The sequence below is a fragment of the Mobula hypostoma genome, chromosome 1, assembly GCF_963921235.1.
Source record: "Mobula hypostoma chromosome 1, sMobHyp1.1, whole genome shotgun sequence".
NCBI lineage: Eukaryota > Metazoa > Chordata > Chondrichthyes > Myliobatiformes > Myliobatidae > Mobula > Mobula hypostoma.
Genome location: NC_086097.1, coordinates 237,062,220 through 237,080,850, shown reverse-complemented (window position 1 = coordinate 237,080,850; position 18,631 = coordinate 237,062,220). Strand labels below are relative to the sequence as shown.

Below are 18,631 nucleotides of genomic sequence, written 5' to 3'. Positions count from 1 at the left end.
ATTACACATTAAAAGGTTGGTATTTAGCCAATGATATCTTCATCTGGTGAATAAATAAAAAGAAAATATAGTTTTTAATAGATATAAAGCAGAAGTTAGGTGGAGAGGAGAGGTGTGTAGGGGCTAGCAATCTAAGAGCTGGGCAGCTGCAGTATTCCATTTATATGACTTTAACCCTTTTATATGATTGCCATTTTAATTGCAGGTTGCTGACTAAACTTTCTGGGATTGAGAAAACTTGATATATGGAAGGATGTGACATTTACTGGTTGCAACTTGCTAGATTTGGACAATTAAACTGGTGGATGCAATGTATTTATTCACTAAGCTTACAGTACTGTGCAAAAGTCTTAGGCACATATATATATAGAGAGAGGGTAACTAAGATTTTTGCACAGTATTGTAGTCATTTTTTTTAGATTATGAAGATTATGTACTGCTGACACAAAAAAAGTCATGACATATGTGAGTGATGATAAACCTGATTCAGATATGGGTCTCTATTGTGGACTGAGAGTAGGAAAGGGGCAGGGAGAGGAGAATCATGGTTGGGTAAAGGGGATGAAGCAGGAAGCACAAAAGACACATTTAGTAATGATAGATAAGGCAACTGTTTGGAATCAAATGACCTTGCGTGGTATCTTAGTGTTGGGTGTATTTGCACCTGTGTGACTTGGCCCTAGCACCCCTTCTCTGCCACCTGTCCCACACCCCTCCCATGGTGCTCCACTCTCGCCATTCCCAATATCCTTTACTCCCGGCAGACGTACAAGCACCATAGCTACATATATGTGCCCAAGACTTTTGCACAGTCCTGTATGTGTTAATGTATTCTTCTCTAAGTCTTTTCAACCACTTTGTGCTTCTGATCACCTACAGCATTTCAAATCACCCTCTTTCTCACCCACTATTTTCCTAGATGCTTTTTTAATTTCTCCCCATCCCAGCCTTAGCTCCTGAGTCCAATCCACTTCTTACATTGCCTTGCATTAGACCACAATCTTCTAACTCTTCCAGTCTTTTTTTTCCATCCCTCGGCTCCCAGATGATTTTTTTTGTGGTTCAGAATGCCTGCATGCCAAACACAGCCTCTCATTGAAGCTCGCTATGGCTTGGACATGGAAACAAAGGATGACAGTTATCTGAGGAAAATCTGATGAAACCTTTCCAGCCTGCTGCCATTTCTGTCAATGTTTTTGAGTTAATATCCATTTCCTGTAGGTCTTTCCAATGAACAGGACACAAAGGAACTCCAGAAATGTGATCACACAGAATGACAGGATGAGCTCCTACATTCTTTAAAGTCTGGCCGTAATACAGACAAAACCAAGCTCTTGATGTATGCAATAAGTAAAATAATGAAATTCCCATCTGTTCTGGCTACTTAGAAAAAAAACAAAACTGCTAAGAGACTGAGCGATGGTGTGAAGTGCTTCCAAATAACTGAGTTCCATGTTGATAAAAATATGTTCGATCCTCTATTACGAAATCAGCAAAGATGAACTATTAACAATAGTGATAATAAAATTAACAATATTAACGACGTATGAAGAATTAGTGATACGAGTATAATAAGTGAAGTTAGCAGTCAACAAAAAATATTCATCCTTGTTCTGTCTTTCTCTTACTAAACTAACGACACAAAGGGCGAATACGTGACTATACTCCTTTACTTCTATCTTGCTCAAACCCGCATGGCAAATTAACGTAAGCCATAATAAAAAGGCTCAAATCAAAATACAATACAGAAAGACAGAAAATAGTTGCATGGCTCCTAAACCATCCACGCAGATAACAAATCCCATCATCTTCCTGCCCGCTCTTCCTTCTTTCCCTGCAACGCTTTCCCTCTTCGTCAAAGTCCGAAACTTGTAAACTTCTTAAGACTTATTAAGCTTGCAGGGAAATGCTGTTCTGCTGTCCACTCACCTCAATGCTGAACTGATCCCACAACCTGTGGATTTACTTTCAAGGACCCTAAAACTCACGTTCTTAACATTATTTATTTATTTGTATTTGTACAGTTTGGCATATTTTGTAGTTTGTGAGTCTTTTTTCATTGATTTTGTTGTAAGTAAGGAATAAATGTCGAGAACATGAGTTTGGAGAGTCCTTGAAAGTCCACATTGGAATGTGGTGAAATGTGGAATCAAGCAACATACATCAAAGTTGCTGGTGAACGCAGCAGGCCAAGCAGCATCTATAGGAAGAGGCGCAGTCGACGTTTCAGGCCGAGACCCTTCGTCAGGACTAATGTGGAATCAGTTCAGTTATCCACACTGAAGTGAAGTTATCCACACTGGTTCAGAAGCCCGATGGCTGAGGGGTAACAACTCTTTCTGAACCTGGTAACGTGGGACTTAAGGCTCCTGTACCTCCTTCCTGATGGCAGCACTAAGAAGAGAACATGTCCTGGGTGTTGGGGGTTCTTGATGCTGGTTTACACTTGAAGAGGTTTTAAAAAGAAAAAGCACTTATCAGCAGAGATTGAGTGAAAATGAAAGTGTAAAGAATACCTACCAATGTTATGAGCAAAAATAGTTAGTTAGAAATGAACAACAAAACTATAATCAAAAGGTTATAAGTTGAGAAGAGTTATGGAGATGAATTGAACTCCAACATTGACTGTCTGAAATTCACTGAGGTATCCATTGGCATCAAGATATTTTATTAGAAATTTATAATGTTAAAAAAGCAGCCTAATGTTTGGATTTAGAACCTCCAAGAAAACTTGCTTTTAATTCCAGATTCCTGATATTCACAGTACTATTTCCTTTTATCTGCAGCTGCTTTATAACATTGATTTTAGTATGCTTCAGGAGGAGGTATTTTTCTTTGATGTGAAGGTTTCACCTGCGTTGTTTGAAGTTGAAAGTAATGCTTGATGTTGGGAAAAGGATATTATTAATTTTATAATGCAGGATCCGGTGGAAAACAAGAGTATTTATTCTATTGGTCGGATGTTTTTTTAATTTTAAGAATAGTTCAAGCTGTTAGTACGCACTAGAGGGTAGTAATTTACAGGGACTACATTACAGATCGAAGGCGTTGCATAATTCCTATATGCATTGCGGGTATCTTTGAGTTGAGTAAGCAGCAGTGCTTGGTTTATTTCTTAACACTGTGTCATCTTCGTGCTTTTTGTTTAATGAGAATAAAACTAAACTCACATTTTTAAGAACAGATTTAAACAATGTCTTTGCGTACTTCTCTCCTATCAGATTTCTTCTTCTTCAGCCCTTTTACCCCTTCCACCTATCCCCCTTGTAGCTTCTTACTCCATACCCCCTCCCCTCCACTGTTCCCTCTAAGTTGCGCGGGTGCACGACCGCGCAATAACTAAAATGTTCACGTGCACATGTTCTTTGTTGCTGCGCAGCTGTGGTTTTCTTTTGTATAATTATTCCATAAACGCGAAGGTATACAGTGATGAGCTATATCAGCAAGTTGAGTGGTGTCACAACAGCAACCTTGCACTCAACGTCCTCACAGAGGGATCAGAAGTGGAAAGAGTGTACAATTTCAAGTTCCTGAGTGTCAATATCTCTGAGGATCTATCCTGGTCCCTAGTTATCGATGTATTATAAAGAAGGCATGACAACAGCTATATTTCATTTGGAGTTTCAGGAGATTTGGTATGTCATCAAGGACACTCACAAATTTCTACCTATGTACCATGGAGAGCATTCTGACTGGCTGCGTCACAGTCTAGTATCTGGGGTGTGGGCTACTGCACAGGATCAAAAGAAGCTGCAGAAAGTTGTGAACTCAGTCAGTTCCATCACGGGCACCAGCCTCCATAGCATCCAGGACATCTTCAAGGAGTGATGCCTCAAAAAGGCAGCATCCATCATTCAGGATCCCCATCACCCAGGACATGCCCTCTTCCTAGAGATGCTGCCTGGCCTGCTGCGTTCACCAGCAACTTTTATGTGTGTTGCTTGAATTTCCGGCATCTGCAGAATTCCTGTTGTTTGCATGCCCTCTTCTCATTGCTGCTATCAGGAAGGAGGTACAGAAGCCTGAAGGCACACACTCAATGATTCAGGAACAGCTTCTTCCCAACTGTCATATAAAATATGTGTATATGTACATACTGCAGTCGTAAAAACAAAAAAAAAAATTCACGATATATGCTTTAAAGTACTTCATAGTTTTCAGGCCGTGTAAAAAATATCTTGCTCAGGGCAAGGTCGGTCCGCGCACTTGTAAAAACCAATTAGAGGGTTGCGTTGTCCACCCACTTTCTCCCTCACCTATCACCTGCCTGCTTGTACTCCTACCCCTCTCCCTCACCACCTTAATCTGACCTGCCCCCTTCATTTCCAGTCTGAATGAGGGGTCTTGGCCTGAAATTCAACTGTTTATTCCCCTACGTTGCCACTGCCTGACCTTCTGAGCTCCTCCAGCACTTTGCACGTGTTGCTTTTGGTAAATGTGAGTGACACATACTTGCACTGCACCAACTGGCTGTTACATATCCCACCCAGTTATTCGTTCAATCATTCCATTCTCACCTGATGTCAGCTCAGCTGTATATTTTTAATTCGGTTATCATTCTTTTACTTCTTGTATGTTCTGGATCCTTCCATGTATTTACATCGTCAAGACTAAGAAATGTCAAAAAAGCTAAAAAATAAATTTGCTTTTGTTATTCCTACACAATTGATCAGTATTCCCTTAAGGCTCATCCAATTCCAATTGCAATCCTTTCAACCTGTGAGCTCTTCCAAATGCTGATCTTTCTTTGGTCATTTGTATAGGAAATGACTTTTCTGTGCTCCTTTCCAAAGTTTTTGGCAATTTTGTGATGATTAACATTTGAAAAGAAACAGAATACAAGAAAGAAATATAAAGGAAGATTAGTTTTATTTGTGACATGTACATCAAAACATACAGTGAAATGGATCATTTATCATAAGACATCGGAGCAGAATTAGGCCATCTGGCCCATCAAGTCTGCTCCACCATTCAATCATGGCTGACTTATTTTCCATCTCAACCCCATTCTTCTGCCTTCTCCCTGAAATACTTGATACCCTTACTAATTAGGAACCTGTCAACCTTTGTTTTAAATACACCCAGTGACTTGGCCTCCACAGTCATCTGTGGCTATGAATTCCATAGATTCACCATCTTCTGACTAAAGAAATTTCTTCTTATCTCTGCTCTGAAGGGAGATCTTTCTATTCTGAGGCTGTGCCTCTGGTCGTTGACTTCCCCCACTATAGGAAACAGCCTCTCCACGTCCTCTCTACCAATAGTCGATAATAGAACATAGGATAGTACAGCACAGTATAGACCCTTCAGCCCACAATGTTGTGCTGACCCTCAAACCCTGCCTCCCATATAACCCCCACCTTAAATTCCTCCATATACCTGTCTAGTAGTCTCTTAAATTTCACTAGTGTATCTGCCTCCACCACTGACTCAGACAGTACACTCCACGCACTAACCACTCTCTGAGTAAAAAATCTTCCTCTAATTTCCCCTTGAACGTCCCACCCCTTACCTTAAAGCCATATCCTCTCGTATTGAGCAGTGGTGCCCTGGGGAAGAGGTGCTGGCTATCCACTCTTATCTATTCCTCTTAATATCTTGTATACCTCTATTATGTCTCCTCTCATCCTCCTTCTCTCCAAAGAGTAAAGCCCGAGCTCCCTTAATCTCTGATCATAATCCATACTCTCTAAACCAGGCAGCATCCTGGTAAATCTCCTCTGTACCCTTTCCAATGTTTCCACACCCTTCCTATAGTGAGGTGTCCAGAACTGGACACAGTACTCCAAGTGTGGCCCAACCAGAGTGTTATAGAGCTGCGTCATTACCTCGCGACTCTTAAACTCAATCCCTCGATTTATGAAAGCTAACACCCCATAAGCTTTCTTAACTACCCTATCTACCTGTGAGGCAATTTTCAGGGATCTGTGGACGTGTACCCCCAGATCCCTCTGCTCCTCCACACTACCATGTATCCTGCACAGATAAGAACACAGATCAATTCATTGCAACAGTGTATTGAGGTAGTGCAAGGTAAAACAACAACAAAGAGCAGAATAAAGTGATTATGGTACAGAGAGGTGTCCAAATACAATTTACAAAGAAATTCCTCCTTATATCTATTCCAAAGAGAGATCATTCTATTCTGGAGCTGCCTGACTTGCTGAGCTCCTTCAACACTCTGTGTGTGTTCCCATTAATTGATGTTTCTGTTGGGGTTAGGTCTGTGCCTATGCTGTATTGTTCAATGTATTCTTTATATATTTTATATTTTTCTCTTGAGAATACTGCTTATCTGATGTTATGTGCCTCAGATGATGTAGCAAGTAATTCATTGCACCTGTGCATATGACAATAATCTCAATTTTGTGATGCAGCCACTATTTTATGGTGCTGGGTACTGTAAGAAGGCTGCAGGGTAAAGTGTAACATAGACACTTCAAAATGTTGCATCAAGTCAAACCAGCGACAACCACGCATAGCCAGTCAGTGCACTATTCCACAGCAGCATATTGGTTAGCACAAAGCTTTACAGTACTAGCGACCTGGTTTCAATTCACGTTGCTGCCTGTAAGGAGTTTGTATGTTTTCCCTGTGTGGATTTCCTCCAAGTGCTCTGGTTTCCTCCCACAGTCCAAAGAAATATCAGTGGGTAGGTTGGTTGGTTATTGTAAATTGTCCCATGCATAGGCTAGCATTAAATCAGGGAATTGCTGTGCCAGAAGGGCCTATTCTGTGCTGTATCATATAAATAAATATGCTTATTTTCTTTGCTTAGAGAGGAAGTTTACTCCATCATTACAGTGGATGACCGAAGTTTTTGGTGGCTAGTTAATGATCAATGCTACTGGTTAATTTAATAGAACTATTGTTAATCTCTTTAATGCATGTTTATAAGTACTTCCAAAGTTATTTTTAGGATTTTAAGAATTTCAGATTGTCGCTTATGTGTTTTTTCCAGCAATTAGTTGTGGTCATCCTGGAAATCCAGTTTATGGGAAAACGTCCGGAAACGGTTTCAATCTGAATGATGTTGTAACGTTTTCTTGCAACACTGGTTACGTGATGGATGGGTCAGTCAAAGCCCAGTGTCAGACAAACAGACAGTGGAGCCAGTCAATCCCCACTTGTAGAGGTAAGAGTCAAAAATGATAGTGATTGTATCATACACTGCAATAATTTGTATGCGTGAAGAAACCAAACACTGATACGAGATGGTATTGTAATGGATTCAGTATACTTTCATTTGGATTTGATTGTGGTATTAAAGTAGTTCAGATTATGTTCAGAATTTTAGTTTACCTTGTAGCATACAGCTTCATCGTCTCAAGAAATGCTAATATAGTCATAGTCATACTTTATTGATCCCGGAGGAAATTGGTTTTCGTTACAGTTGCACCATAAATAACTAAATAGTAATGAAACCATAAATAATTAAATAGGGATATATAAATTATGCCAGGAAATAAGTCCAGGACCAGCCTATTGGCTCAGGGTGTCTGACCCTCCAAGGGAGGAGTTGTACAGTTTGATGGCCAGAGGCAGGAATGAATTAAGTCAGAAGCCCTGGAAAACTGATATTAATAGTGGTACAACCAGGATTTTACTGAATTTTGGTAAAGTTCAACTGGAATATGAAAAGCTCTCAATTCAATTTTACTCACTTGTGACATTTGAACTGATCACATTATGTGCACTTGGGTTTTTTTGATGTGGAAGAATCCATTTTGAAGACATTAATTAGTAATTGATTCATTTTTGTCACATGTACTGGGATCCAATTGAAAGCTTTCATTTATATGTCATCCAGACAGATCATTCCATACATAAGACCATAGCATATAGGAACAGAACTAGGCCATTCAGTCTATTGTCTACTCTATATTAAGGTAATATAAAAGGAAAACAAAATGAAGAAAAGAGTGTTATCATATCTGAGAAAGTGCAGTACAGTTACACAACTGAACAGCAAAGGGCTTTGACGAGGTGGACTGAGAGATATGATTTTATCTTTAGCATAAATATCAAACTGTATCTGATGCAACATACACCAACTCAGCAGGTCAGGCAGCATCTATAGAAATGAGTAAAGAGTCGACATTTCAGATCGAGACCCGTCTTCAGGACCTGTATTGTATCTGATGTTTTGTCAGCTTGATTTGAAACTATATTAGACTATAACACCAAAAGACTTAGGAGCAAATTTAGGCCATTTGGCACATCAAGTCACCATTCCATCATGGATGATTTATTATCCCTTTCAACTCCATTCATCTGCCTTTTTTCTCTAACCTTTAATACCCTTACTAATCAAGAACCTATCAACATCAACTTTGAATATACTCAACTGGGAGGACTTCCGGGTCACCAAGAGAATGGCAGCGTAGGAAAAGGTCTCTCGACAAAAAAGAACGTAAACTGCCCCAAAGTCAAAATTAGACAAATATTTAGTATTGTATAACCAGATCAATAAAAGGAGCAAGGATAGAGTCTAAGTACAAGAATTAAAAGTCCGCTCAGAAGGCTGATAAATATAAAAAGACTCAGCAAGAAGAGGGGCCTAGCTCCCCCACGGCTAGCCAGGACGCAGATAATGTGGAAGAATCGGTGAATCTGATCCTTGGAGAGGTTCGTGATTTCTGACAAGATATCAACAAACAGCTGGAAGATATTAAAGGAGAAATAGGAAAAAACTAATTTGAGGTTAGATGAAGCCGAAGCGAGGATTGTAAGGACTGAGGAGAGGCTGCAAAACGCAGAGGAAGTGATAGGAGAAATGATGAAGCTACAACAGCAGCTCCAGTGGAAGCTAATAGACCAAGAAGGCCGCTCAAGAAGGGAAAATGTGAGGATCTACGGAGTTCCCGAAGGAGCTGAAGGTAAACTCGGATTGGTGATTCCCTTCATGGAGAATCTGCTTAGAGAGAACCGTGAAATACCAGACGCAAAAGACCTACAGATAGAAAGGACCCACCACGCATTGGCACCACAACCCCCGGCAGATGCCCAGCCCAGACTGATTTTCGTCAGATTTCTCAGTTACAGAATGAAGGAAGAAGTGCTTAAACTGGCATGGCAAAAGAAAGGCTTTATGTGGAACAACTGTAAAGTCAGTTTAGACCACAATTACGCACCGGGGATCCTTGCCAGACAGAAGGAATACACGGAAACACGGAGGGTCCTGAAGGAAAACAACATCAGATTTCAGACCCTGTATCCAGCTCGGCTGATGGTCTTTTACGATGAAGGGACAAAAACCTATGCTACAGTGGAAGAGGCAACGTTGGATCTGGTGGTTCGGGGACTACCCTTAAAGGTTATCACCCAACCGGAGTTGTTACTGGAGAAGATTTGGCAGTGGTCATGGCAGCCAGTACAGCGAGGACGCTCCACTCGAACCAGTGTGTCAAGCTATAAGGAAAGGCTGCAAGTATTCATACGCAAACGTACAGAGAGTGTAGAATAATTGAGAAATGTCTGAAAAGAGTAAATCGTACTTAATAGTAAAATGAAAGCTGATCATTGAAAATAATCTAGATGGAATAACTTGAATGATAGCAATATGGTCGAGACATAAAAAGGAGAGAATCCTCTATGGCTGTTCACACCGCGGAGGGCCCTCTAACACAGACTGGAGACAAGGGTTATCCCTCTGAACTGAGGCGGGTCGGTGCTCAGGCCTCACTGTTGGAAGTCGGGAAAAATTTTCAAATGTTCTATGTTCAAAAATGCCTAGGGTTTGGTTTTATGTTCTGGTTTACTATTGAGAAGGGATTGCTTACTGGTGATTTTTTTTTCTGTTAGAGAAATTGCAAATTGAACTGGTAAAAATAATTTCCTATAATGTAAATGGGGTTTTGAATCCAATTAAGAGAAATAAGATTATGTCTAAATTGAAAAAAGAGAGGGCACAGATAGCTTTCCTTCAGGAAATGCACATGTGCCAATCCGAACATGAAAAATTAAAAAGAATGGGCTTTAAGCATGTATTTTATTCATCATATAAACTGGGCCACAAAAGAGGAGTAGCTACTTTAATATCAAGTGCTCTTAATTATGAACATATTTCAGAGGCTAAAGACAAGGATGGACAATTTGTAAGAATTACAGGAAGAATAACAATAATATTAAAGGCATCCGTTAGTCTTGTGAGACCATGGATCTACACCTGGAAAGTCTTCACTCTCCAGGGCGCAGGCCTGGGCAAGGTTGTATGGAAGACCGGCAGTTGCTCATGCTGCAAGTCTCCCCTCTCCATGACATTGATGTTGTCCAAGGGAAGGGCAAGGGTCAATACAGCTTGGCACTAGTGTCGTCGCAGAGCACTGTGTGATTAAGTGCCTTGCTCAAGGACACAACACGCTGCCTTAGCTGAGGCTCGAACTAGCGACCTTCAGATCACGAGACCGATGCCTTAACCACTTGGCCATGTGCCCACAGGAAGAATAGAAGGTACTGAAATAACATTGTTGAATGTTTATGCTCCACCAGGTTGTGCCTAGAACACAATGACTTTTTTAGGTACCTCCAAGTACGGCATCATGTTCACCAGAGATGTAGATATACAGACTTATCAACAATAGAATTAGAATTTTTCAAGATTCTGAATTCGGCTTACAGTTCAATACCAAGTAAATCAATTTCTCAATTATATAATGCCCTCTCTCATGCCAAAAATGAAGACACATTGTATGTTAAAGAGAAGTGGGAGAAAGAAGCGGGGTTGGTACTTTCAGAGGAGGCTTGGGGGAAAAATGGAAGAAGCCAGAGAGTGGTAGTGGAGGACTGCTTCTCAGAGTGCCACAGGGATCAGTGTTGGGTCCATTGTTATTTGCCATCTATATCAATGATCTGGATGATAATGTGGTAAATTGGATCAGTAAATTTGCTGATGATACAAAGATTAGAGGTGTAGTGGACAGTGAGGAAGGTTTTCAAAGCTTGCAGAGGGATTTGGACCAGCTGGAAAAAGGGGCTGAAAAATAGCAGATGGAGCTTAATACAGACAAGTGTGAGGTATTGCACTTTGGAAGGACAAACCCAGGTAGAACATACAGGGTAAATGGTAAAGCACTGAGGAGTGCAGTAGAACAGAGGGATCTGGGAATACAGATACAAAATTCCCTAAAAGTGGCGTCACAGGTAGATAGGGTCGTAAAGAAATCTTTTAGTACATTGGCCTTTATTAATCAAAGTGTTGAATATAAGAGCTGGAATGTTATGATGAGGTTGTATAAGGCATTGGTGAGGCCGAATCTGGAGTATTGTGTTCAGTTTTGGTCACCAAATCACAGGAAGGACATTACTAAGGTTGAAAGAGTGCAGAGAAGGTTTACAAGGATGTTGACAGGACTTGAAAAACTCAGTTACAGAGAAAGGTTGAATAGGTTAGGACTTTATTCCCTGGAGCATAGAAGAATGAGGGGAGATTTGATAGAGGTATATAAAATTATGATAGGTATAGATACAATGAATGCAAGCAGGCTTTTTCCACTAAGGCAAGGGGAGAAAAAAACCAGAGGACATGGGCTAAGAGTGAGGGGGGAAAAGTTTAAAGGGAACATTGGGGGGGCTTCTTCACCCAGAGAGTGGTGGGAGTGTGGAATGAGCTGCCAGACGAGGTGGTAAATGCGGGTTTTTTTTAACATTTAAGAATAAACTGGACAGATACATGGATGGGAGGTGTATGGAGGGATATGGTCCGTGTGCAGGTCAGTGGGACTAGGCAGAAAATGGTTCGGCACAGCCAAGAAGGGCCAAAAGGCCTGTTTCTGTGCTGTAGTTTTTCTCTGGTTTCTACGGTTTCTAAAATATGCAGCTTCCAGTGGTCTTCGACTAACTCTTTGATTCGGAGAGAACATTGTTGGAAAAATATTATAAGATACTTCAAGACCCCATACCAGGAAAAATATGGAGACACAAACGTGGCGTGTTGGAGAAGGTGTGGCTCCAAGGAGGCAAATCATTTCCATAATTTTTGGGATTGCCCTAAATTAAGTTTATATTGGGAAGGTATTCACAGAACATTAGTTAAGGTATATAGGACTCAGGTAGCTCTGAACTTTGAGACTCTCTACTCGGGGTATGTATTGTTTTTGGAACAGAAGAAAGATATAAAGCTGCTGCAGGCCTTTTTAGTGGCAAGTAAGAAATCAATCACCAAAAAGTGGTTAAATCCAACATCACCTACATTAGAAGATTGGCATGAAATCACTTTGGAAATATTTAAAATGGAAAAGATTACCTACTTCTGAGAATTCAAAAGGAAAAATTTTATCAAATTTCAATAAATGGATTGAATTTATAACCCTAGAGCGAGCAGACTTTAGATGACTCTCCAAACAGTTTATACTGTTTGCCTCACCAACATAGTAATAGTGTTAACGGAAGCACCCTTGGCTCGAATGTTAACTGTTCTCTTTTTTTGGAAAAATGTGGAATTAACACAAGTAAAGAAAAGATCTGGGGAAATTTTGGACCAGAAAGAAATGGACCAGAAGAGATACATGGAAATTAGTATTCAACCACTATTATTAATATTTTTATAACAACTATTATCATTATTTAGTTTAACAGAGTGGAATTACAATTGTACATAAACATCTATTTGAGTGCCTAATTATTTTCTATATTATCTCAATGTGCACTTGTGAATGTACAAATTAATATAGATTTACTCACATAAAAAATGGAAAAGGTTATATATGTAAAAAAAAAGCTTGTGTATTCCGTAGATTTACCTCCCTCTGGTTAAAGAAATTCCTGCTCACCTCTGTGCTAAAGTTGTCCACTATAGTCCAAGTACTTATAATGCCTTATAAAGCCTCAGCATTACATCCTTGCTTTTATACTCTAGCCCTCTTGAAGTGAATGCATTTGTCTTCCTTACTATTGACTCAACCTGCAAGTTAACCTTTAGGGAATCCGGCACGAAGACTCGCAAGTCCATTTGCACCTCTGATTTCTGAATCTTCACCATATTTAAAAGACAGTCTATGCTCTTATCCCTTTTACCAAAGTATATGACCATACTCTTCTTTACTTTGTATTCCATCTGCCACTTCTTCGCCCATTCTCCTAATCTGTCCAAATCTTTGAGCAGACTCCCTGCCTCCTCAGCATTACCTGCCCCTCCACCAATCTTTGTGTGGGCACGTGGCCAAGTGGTTAAGGCATTGGACTAGAGACCTGAAGGTCGTGATTTCAAGTCCCAGCCGAGGCAACATGTTGTGTCCTTGAGCAAGGCACTTAACCACACATTGCTCTGCGACGACACTGGTGCCAAGCTGTATGGGTCCTAATGCCCTTCCCTTGGACAACATTGGTGTCGTGGAGAGGGGAGACTTGCAGCATGGGCAACTGCTGGTCTTCCATACAACCTTGCCCAGGCCTGCGCCCTGGAGAGTGAAGACTTTCCAGGCGCAGATCCATGGTCTCGCAAGACTAACGGATGCCACCTATCTTTGTATCGTCTGAAAACTTGGTCACAAAGATATCATCCAAATCATACAACGTGAAAAGAAATTGTCCCAACACTGACCCTTGCGGAACACCAACTAGTCACTGACATCCAACCAGAAAAGGCCACCTTTATTCTTGTTCTTTGCCACCTACAAGCCAGCTGGTCGTCTGTCTTTTTATGACGTGTTTATGTTGCAGTTTGTCTTGTTTTGGAGGGCTTGAATTAAAGGTAAGATATACATCTGATTTCACTGCATTATGATAAAGCAACATTATGATTCTTGCCACCCTCAACTTCCTTCCCTCTCCCCATCCAAATTCACCCCACTCTAGTACATCAGTGGTTCCCAACCTGGGCTCCACGGACCGCTTCCTTAATGGTATTGGTCCATTGCATAAAAAAGGTTCGGAACCCGCACTGTAAATTATGGATAGTAAATTTCAGGAAGCTCTAATTCAATTTTTTTGTTAGGTGTTGCTGCTGAGCCGAATTTGGAAACACCAGTTTTGAAAACGATACTTCATCCCAGAGATTTAAAAAATCATTTCTACCTCATTACGTCTGATTTCTATGTGACATTATAATTAGGCAGAGTGAGAGACTACAGAGTAACACCTGCTGAGATCACTTGAAGAAGCTTAATATGTGTATACAAAGGATTGGAAGCAAAGTCTTTACTGTTTCAACTTGGAATAAAATGCAGATACATATTGCCTTTGCTCCCGTCACTCGTGACTTGTACATGTAAGCTTCCAATAGTGAGAAATAATACATAGATACCCTTCAAACTGATGTTCAAATAAACTTGGATGAAATAGCAATTGTTTGCACTGATCAGCAACTTTCCACACACACATTTGCATGGAAAAATTCTACGTTAATATTTCAATGATGCTTTTACTCTAAAAATACACTGAATTTGTGAATGACATGATTTGAATAATGCAGCATGGTCAGAATGGAATGCTAAAAACTCCAATCTTTTGAATTTAGCAATTTTGAATTCAGAAGACTGGGTTAATAAGGAACATCTAGCACCTTATTGGTTACTTAGTTTCAGAATATATTACATGCATAATTTGTAGAATAACAGTTTATTACAGTACTGGCTATGGTAAATCAAGCTTTATTTCTTACATCTTCAAAGGGAATAAGAATATTTAAATTTCAAAGAAATAGCCATTGGTGAAGAATAAAAGGATATTTCATTTTGTTGGTGATTATTTAAGTTCTGTGCTTTGTGACTGGTCTTTCAGATTTTCATTCCCTTGAAACCAATCTAAGAATCGAAGCTATGCCAGCTTGGCTCCATTTATTTTAGTAGGGTTAGAATCAGAGAAATAAGAACTACTTTCAACAAATGTGAATTAATGTTTCAAGCGTACACTATCTGAATTTCCTTCATTATCACTTTCCAGATAAATGAAGAGAGGAAATCAGAGTCAAATAGTGATTTATTTGAAGAAGCATGGCCCTACAAAAATGCATATGCTATATTACATTACTTTAGTCATTTCAAATTGAATCACTAACTCTAGTTTAAAAATGCTAAATATAGATATCATTTACTAGCAAGGTGGTTGAGAATTAAAAGCAACACACACAAAATGCCAAAGGAGCTGAGCAGGTCGGGCAGCATGTATGAAAATGAATAGGCAGTCCATGTTTCGGGCCGAGACTTTTCTTCAGCGCTCAGGGTCTCGGCCCAAAACATCGACTGTCCGTTCATTTCCATAGATGCTGCCCGACCTGCTGATTCCTCTAGCATTTTGTATGCGTTGCTTTAGATTCCCAGCATCTGCAGACTTTCTTGAGTTTATGGTTGAAACTTAGTTATGTTCTAAAGGAAAAATTGTGAAATTACTCAGAACTTTAAAATCATATTTAATTTGCTGCTCTTTTTTTATTGGTTAGTGGTGAACTGCTCTGATCCTGGAATTCCTGCAAATTCCATTCGGGAAAGCAAGATAGAATATGGAAATTTCACCTTTGGCTCCATGGTATATTATGACTGTAACTCTGGGTACTTTTTGTTTGGATCTTCTGTGCTGACTTGCCAGTCCAATGGGTATTGGGATAAGCCCTTACCTCAATGTACCTGTAAGTACCTTTGTTAAATATATTTATCTTATTGGTTGCTTGGTTTTCTGTATTCACTAGGCACTGTAATAAGTATTTTCCTGAAAAAAGTTAAGTGAATTAAAACTAAATTTTAAAAATATTATTTATGAACACATTCTATCTTTGTTTCATTAAGATAATATCTACTCCTTGACAATGTTTGCTTATAATACATTCATGTATAATTTATTTAATTGACTATGTCAAGGCAAGTTGCATTGGTCTTTTTCACGTGAACAGACAGGAATTTAATATGTGTGGAGCATTTGTAAAGCTGTAGTGCCGGCAATTTATCAAAGCTGAAATCTTTCATATTTCAACAACACAATCTTCATGTGACTAAGAGCATAAAGATGAAATTATAATTTTGCAAATTCTGCCTTATGAATCATCTTGTGATACCTTTCACGTAGTGGTTGACTGTGGCCATCCTGGTATTCCGCCAAATGCAATTTTGACCGGTGATAAGTTTACATTTGGGGCAACTATTCACTACTCCTGTGCTGGGAAGAGGATGCTTATTGGCTCTGCAACACGTACCTGCCAGAAGAATGGACACTGGAGTGGCTCCATGCCTCACTGTTCTGGTATGAATGATATATACGTATGAAAATTATCCCTGTTAAGAGAAGCTGCAGCACTGAACTTGACTTAATTTAACCTCAATTTGCTTAATAGATTGGGCTGGTCATATTTTTGATGGCCACCAAGCTTTCTGAGAGACCAGAAGGGCGTTTGCTTTTGGGTTAGATAAATGATTAATCATAATGGCCAGGAAACAATAAGTTGCAATGCTATATAAAGTTATTTTACTGTAGTTAGACAATAGGGAAATGCCTAACGTTGTTCCAATAGGTCTCAACAAGGGATTCAAATAAATATATTTCTTCTTGCCTTATTAACAACAGGAAGTTTGAGAAATAGATCAAAGTTCAAAGTAAATTTATTCTCAAAATATGCATATGTCACCATATACTATCCTGAGATTCATTTTCTTATACCATAAGACCATAAAACATAGAGGCAGAATTAGGGTATTCAGCCCATCCAGTCTGCTCCGTTATTTCATCGTGGCTGATCCATTTCCCTCTCAACCCCATTCCCCTGCCTTCTCCCTGTAACATTTCACAGCCTGACTAACCTAAGCAAAGCTTACAACCTCCGCCCTAAATACTCCCAGTGGCCTGGCCTCCATAGTCGCCCATGGCAACAAATTCCACAGATTCACCACCTTCTGGCTAAAGAAATTCCTCCTCATCTCCATTCTAAATTAATGTCCCTCAACTCTGAGGCTGTGCACTCTGCTGTTAAACTCCCCCACCATAGGCAACATCCAGTCTATCTTGGCCTTTCGATATTTGATAGGTTTCAATGAGATACCCCCTCAATCTTCTAAATTCCAGCGAGTACAGGCCCAGAGATGTCAAATGCTCCTGATATGATAACCTTTTCATCCCCAGAGTCATTCTCGTGACCTCCTCTGAACCCTCTCTCCATTGTCAGCACATCTTTTCTTAGATAAGGGGCCCAGAACTGCTCATAATACTACAAGTGAGGCCTCACCAGTGCCTTATAAAGCCACAGCATTATATCAACACACATCAAAGTTGCCTGTGAACGCAGCAGGCCAGGCAGCATCTGTAGGAAGAGGTGCAGTCGACGTTTCAGGCCGAGACCCTTCGTCAGGACTAAGCACGAAGGGTCTCGGCCTGAAACGTCGACTGCACCTCTTCCTACAGATGCTGCCTGGCCTGCCGCATTCACCAGCAACTTTGATGTGTGTTGCTTGAATTTCCAGCATCTGCAGAATTCCTGTTGTTCACAGCATTATATCCTTGTTTTTATATTCTAGTCCTCTGGGAATGAATGCTAACATTACATTTGCCTTCCTCACTACAGTCTCAACCTGCAAGTTAACTTTTAGGGAACCTTGCATGAGGACTACCAAGTCCCTTTGTATCTCAAATTTTTGAATTTTCTCTCCATTTAGAAGATAGTCTACACTTCTATTCCTTCCTGCAGGTATTCAGAGCAGAACAAAGAACATTAGAATCAATGAAAAACGGCACACAAAGACTGACAAACAACCAACATGCAAAAGTTGGCAATCAAACGTTAGTTGGTAAATTAATACCTACTGCTTGATAAACTGAGCACTGCCTTTAATTCAAGCCATCCTTATTGTCCATTCCTAAACAGAGAACATTTCCAGGTATTGTAGCTTTAGAGATTCATTTATCACTTCTAATGAATAAGAATCAGAATCAATATTATTATCATTGTCTTACATAATGTAAAGTTTAAAGTGGTAAATGAATCATCAAGCTTCTAAATCTGGTCTTCTGTGCCTCCATCTAAACTGGATTCTCGAATTCCTCATGGGGAGTCCACTGTCAGTATGTCTCAGTGATGGCATCTCCTTGATGAAAATCAACATAGGTACATGTCAAGAATGTGTGTGTAGCCTACTGCTCTACAATCTTAATACCTATGACCGTGTGGCTAAGCACAGCTGAAAAGCCAGCTGTAATTTCACAGGTGACACCACTGTTGTTGGTAAAATCTTAGATGGTGACGTGGAGGTGTACAGGAGTGAGATAGATCAGCTGGTTGAGTGGTGTCACAACAACGACCCCACACTCCATGTCGGCAAGGCCAAGGAACTGATTGTGGACTTCGGGAAGGTGGCACGGTAGCATAGTGGTTAGAAGAACACTTTACAGTACCAGCGACCCAGGGTTCAATTCCCGTCACCCCCTTTAAGGAGTTGTACATTTTCGACGTAAGCGCATGGGTTTCCTCCAGCTGCTCTGGTTTCCTCCCACAGTCCAAAGACCTACTGGTTAGTAGGTTATTTGGTCATTGTAAATTGTCCTGTGATTAGGCTAGGATTAAATTGGGGGATTGCTGGGCAGCACAGCTTGAAGGGTTGAGAGGCCCTATTCCATGCTGTATCTCAATAATTAAATAAATATGTTGTTTTGCAGCAAATACTTAAAACTGCTATAAATTTTCAAATTAAATGAGTAGTTCAAAAAAGGAATCAAG

The 18,631-nt window shown here is 40.1% G+C and overlaps 1 protein-coding gene across 1 annotated transcript in view; it reads left to right on the top strand.

Annotated features, from left to right (window-relative positions):
* csmd3b (CUB and Sushi multiple domains 3b) overlaps positions 1–18,631 on the top strand; it is a 2,345,756-nt gene that overhangs the window by 2,213,026 nt on the left and 114,099 nt on the right. The window contains exons 53-55 of the mRNA XM_063066157.1: positions 6,962–7,135; positions 15,377–15,562; positions 15,997–16,170. Of these exons, the coding sequence (XP_062922227.1) occupies positions 6,962–7,135; positions 15,377–15,562; positions 15,997–16,170 (534 nt within the window). The remainder of the gene's footprint in view (positions 1–6,961; positions 7,136–15,376; positions 15,563–15,996; positions 16,171–18,631) is intronic.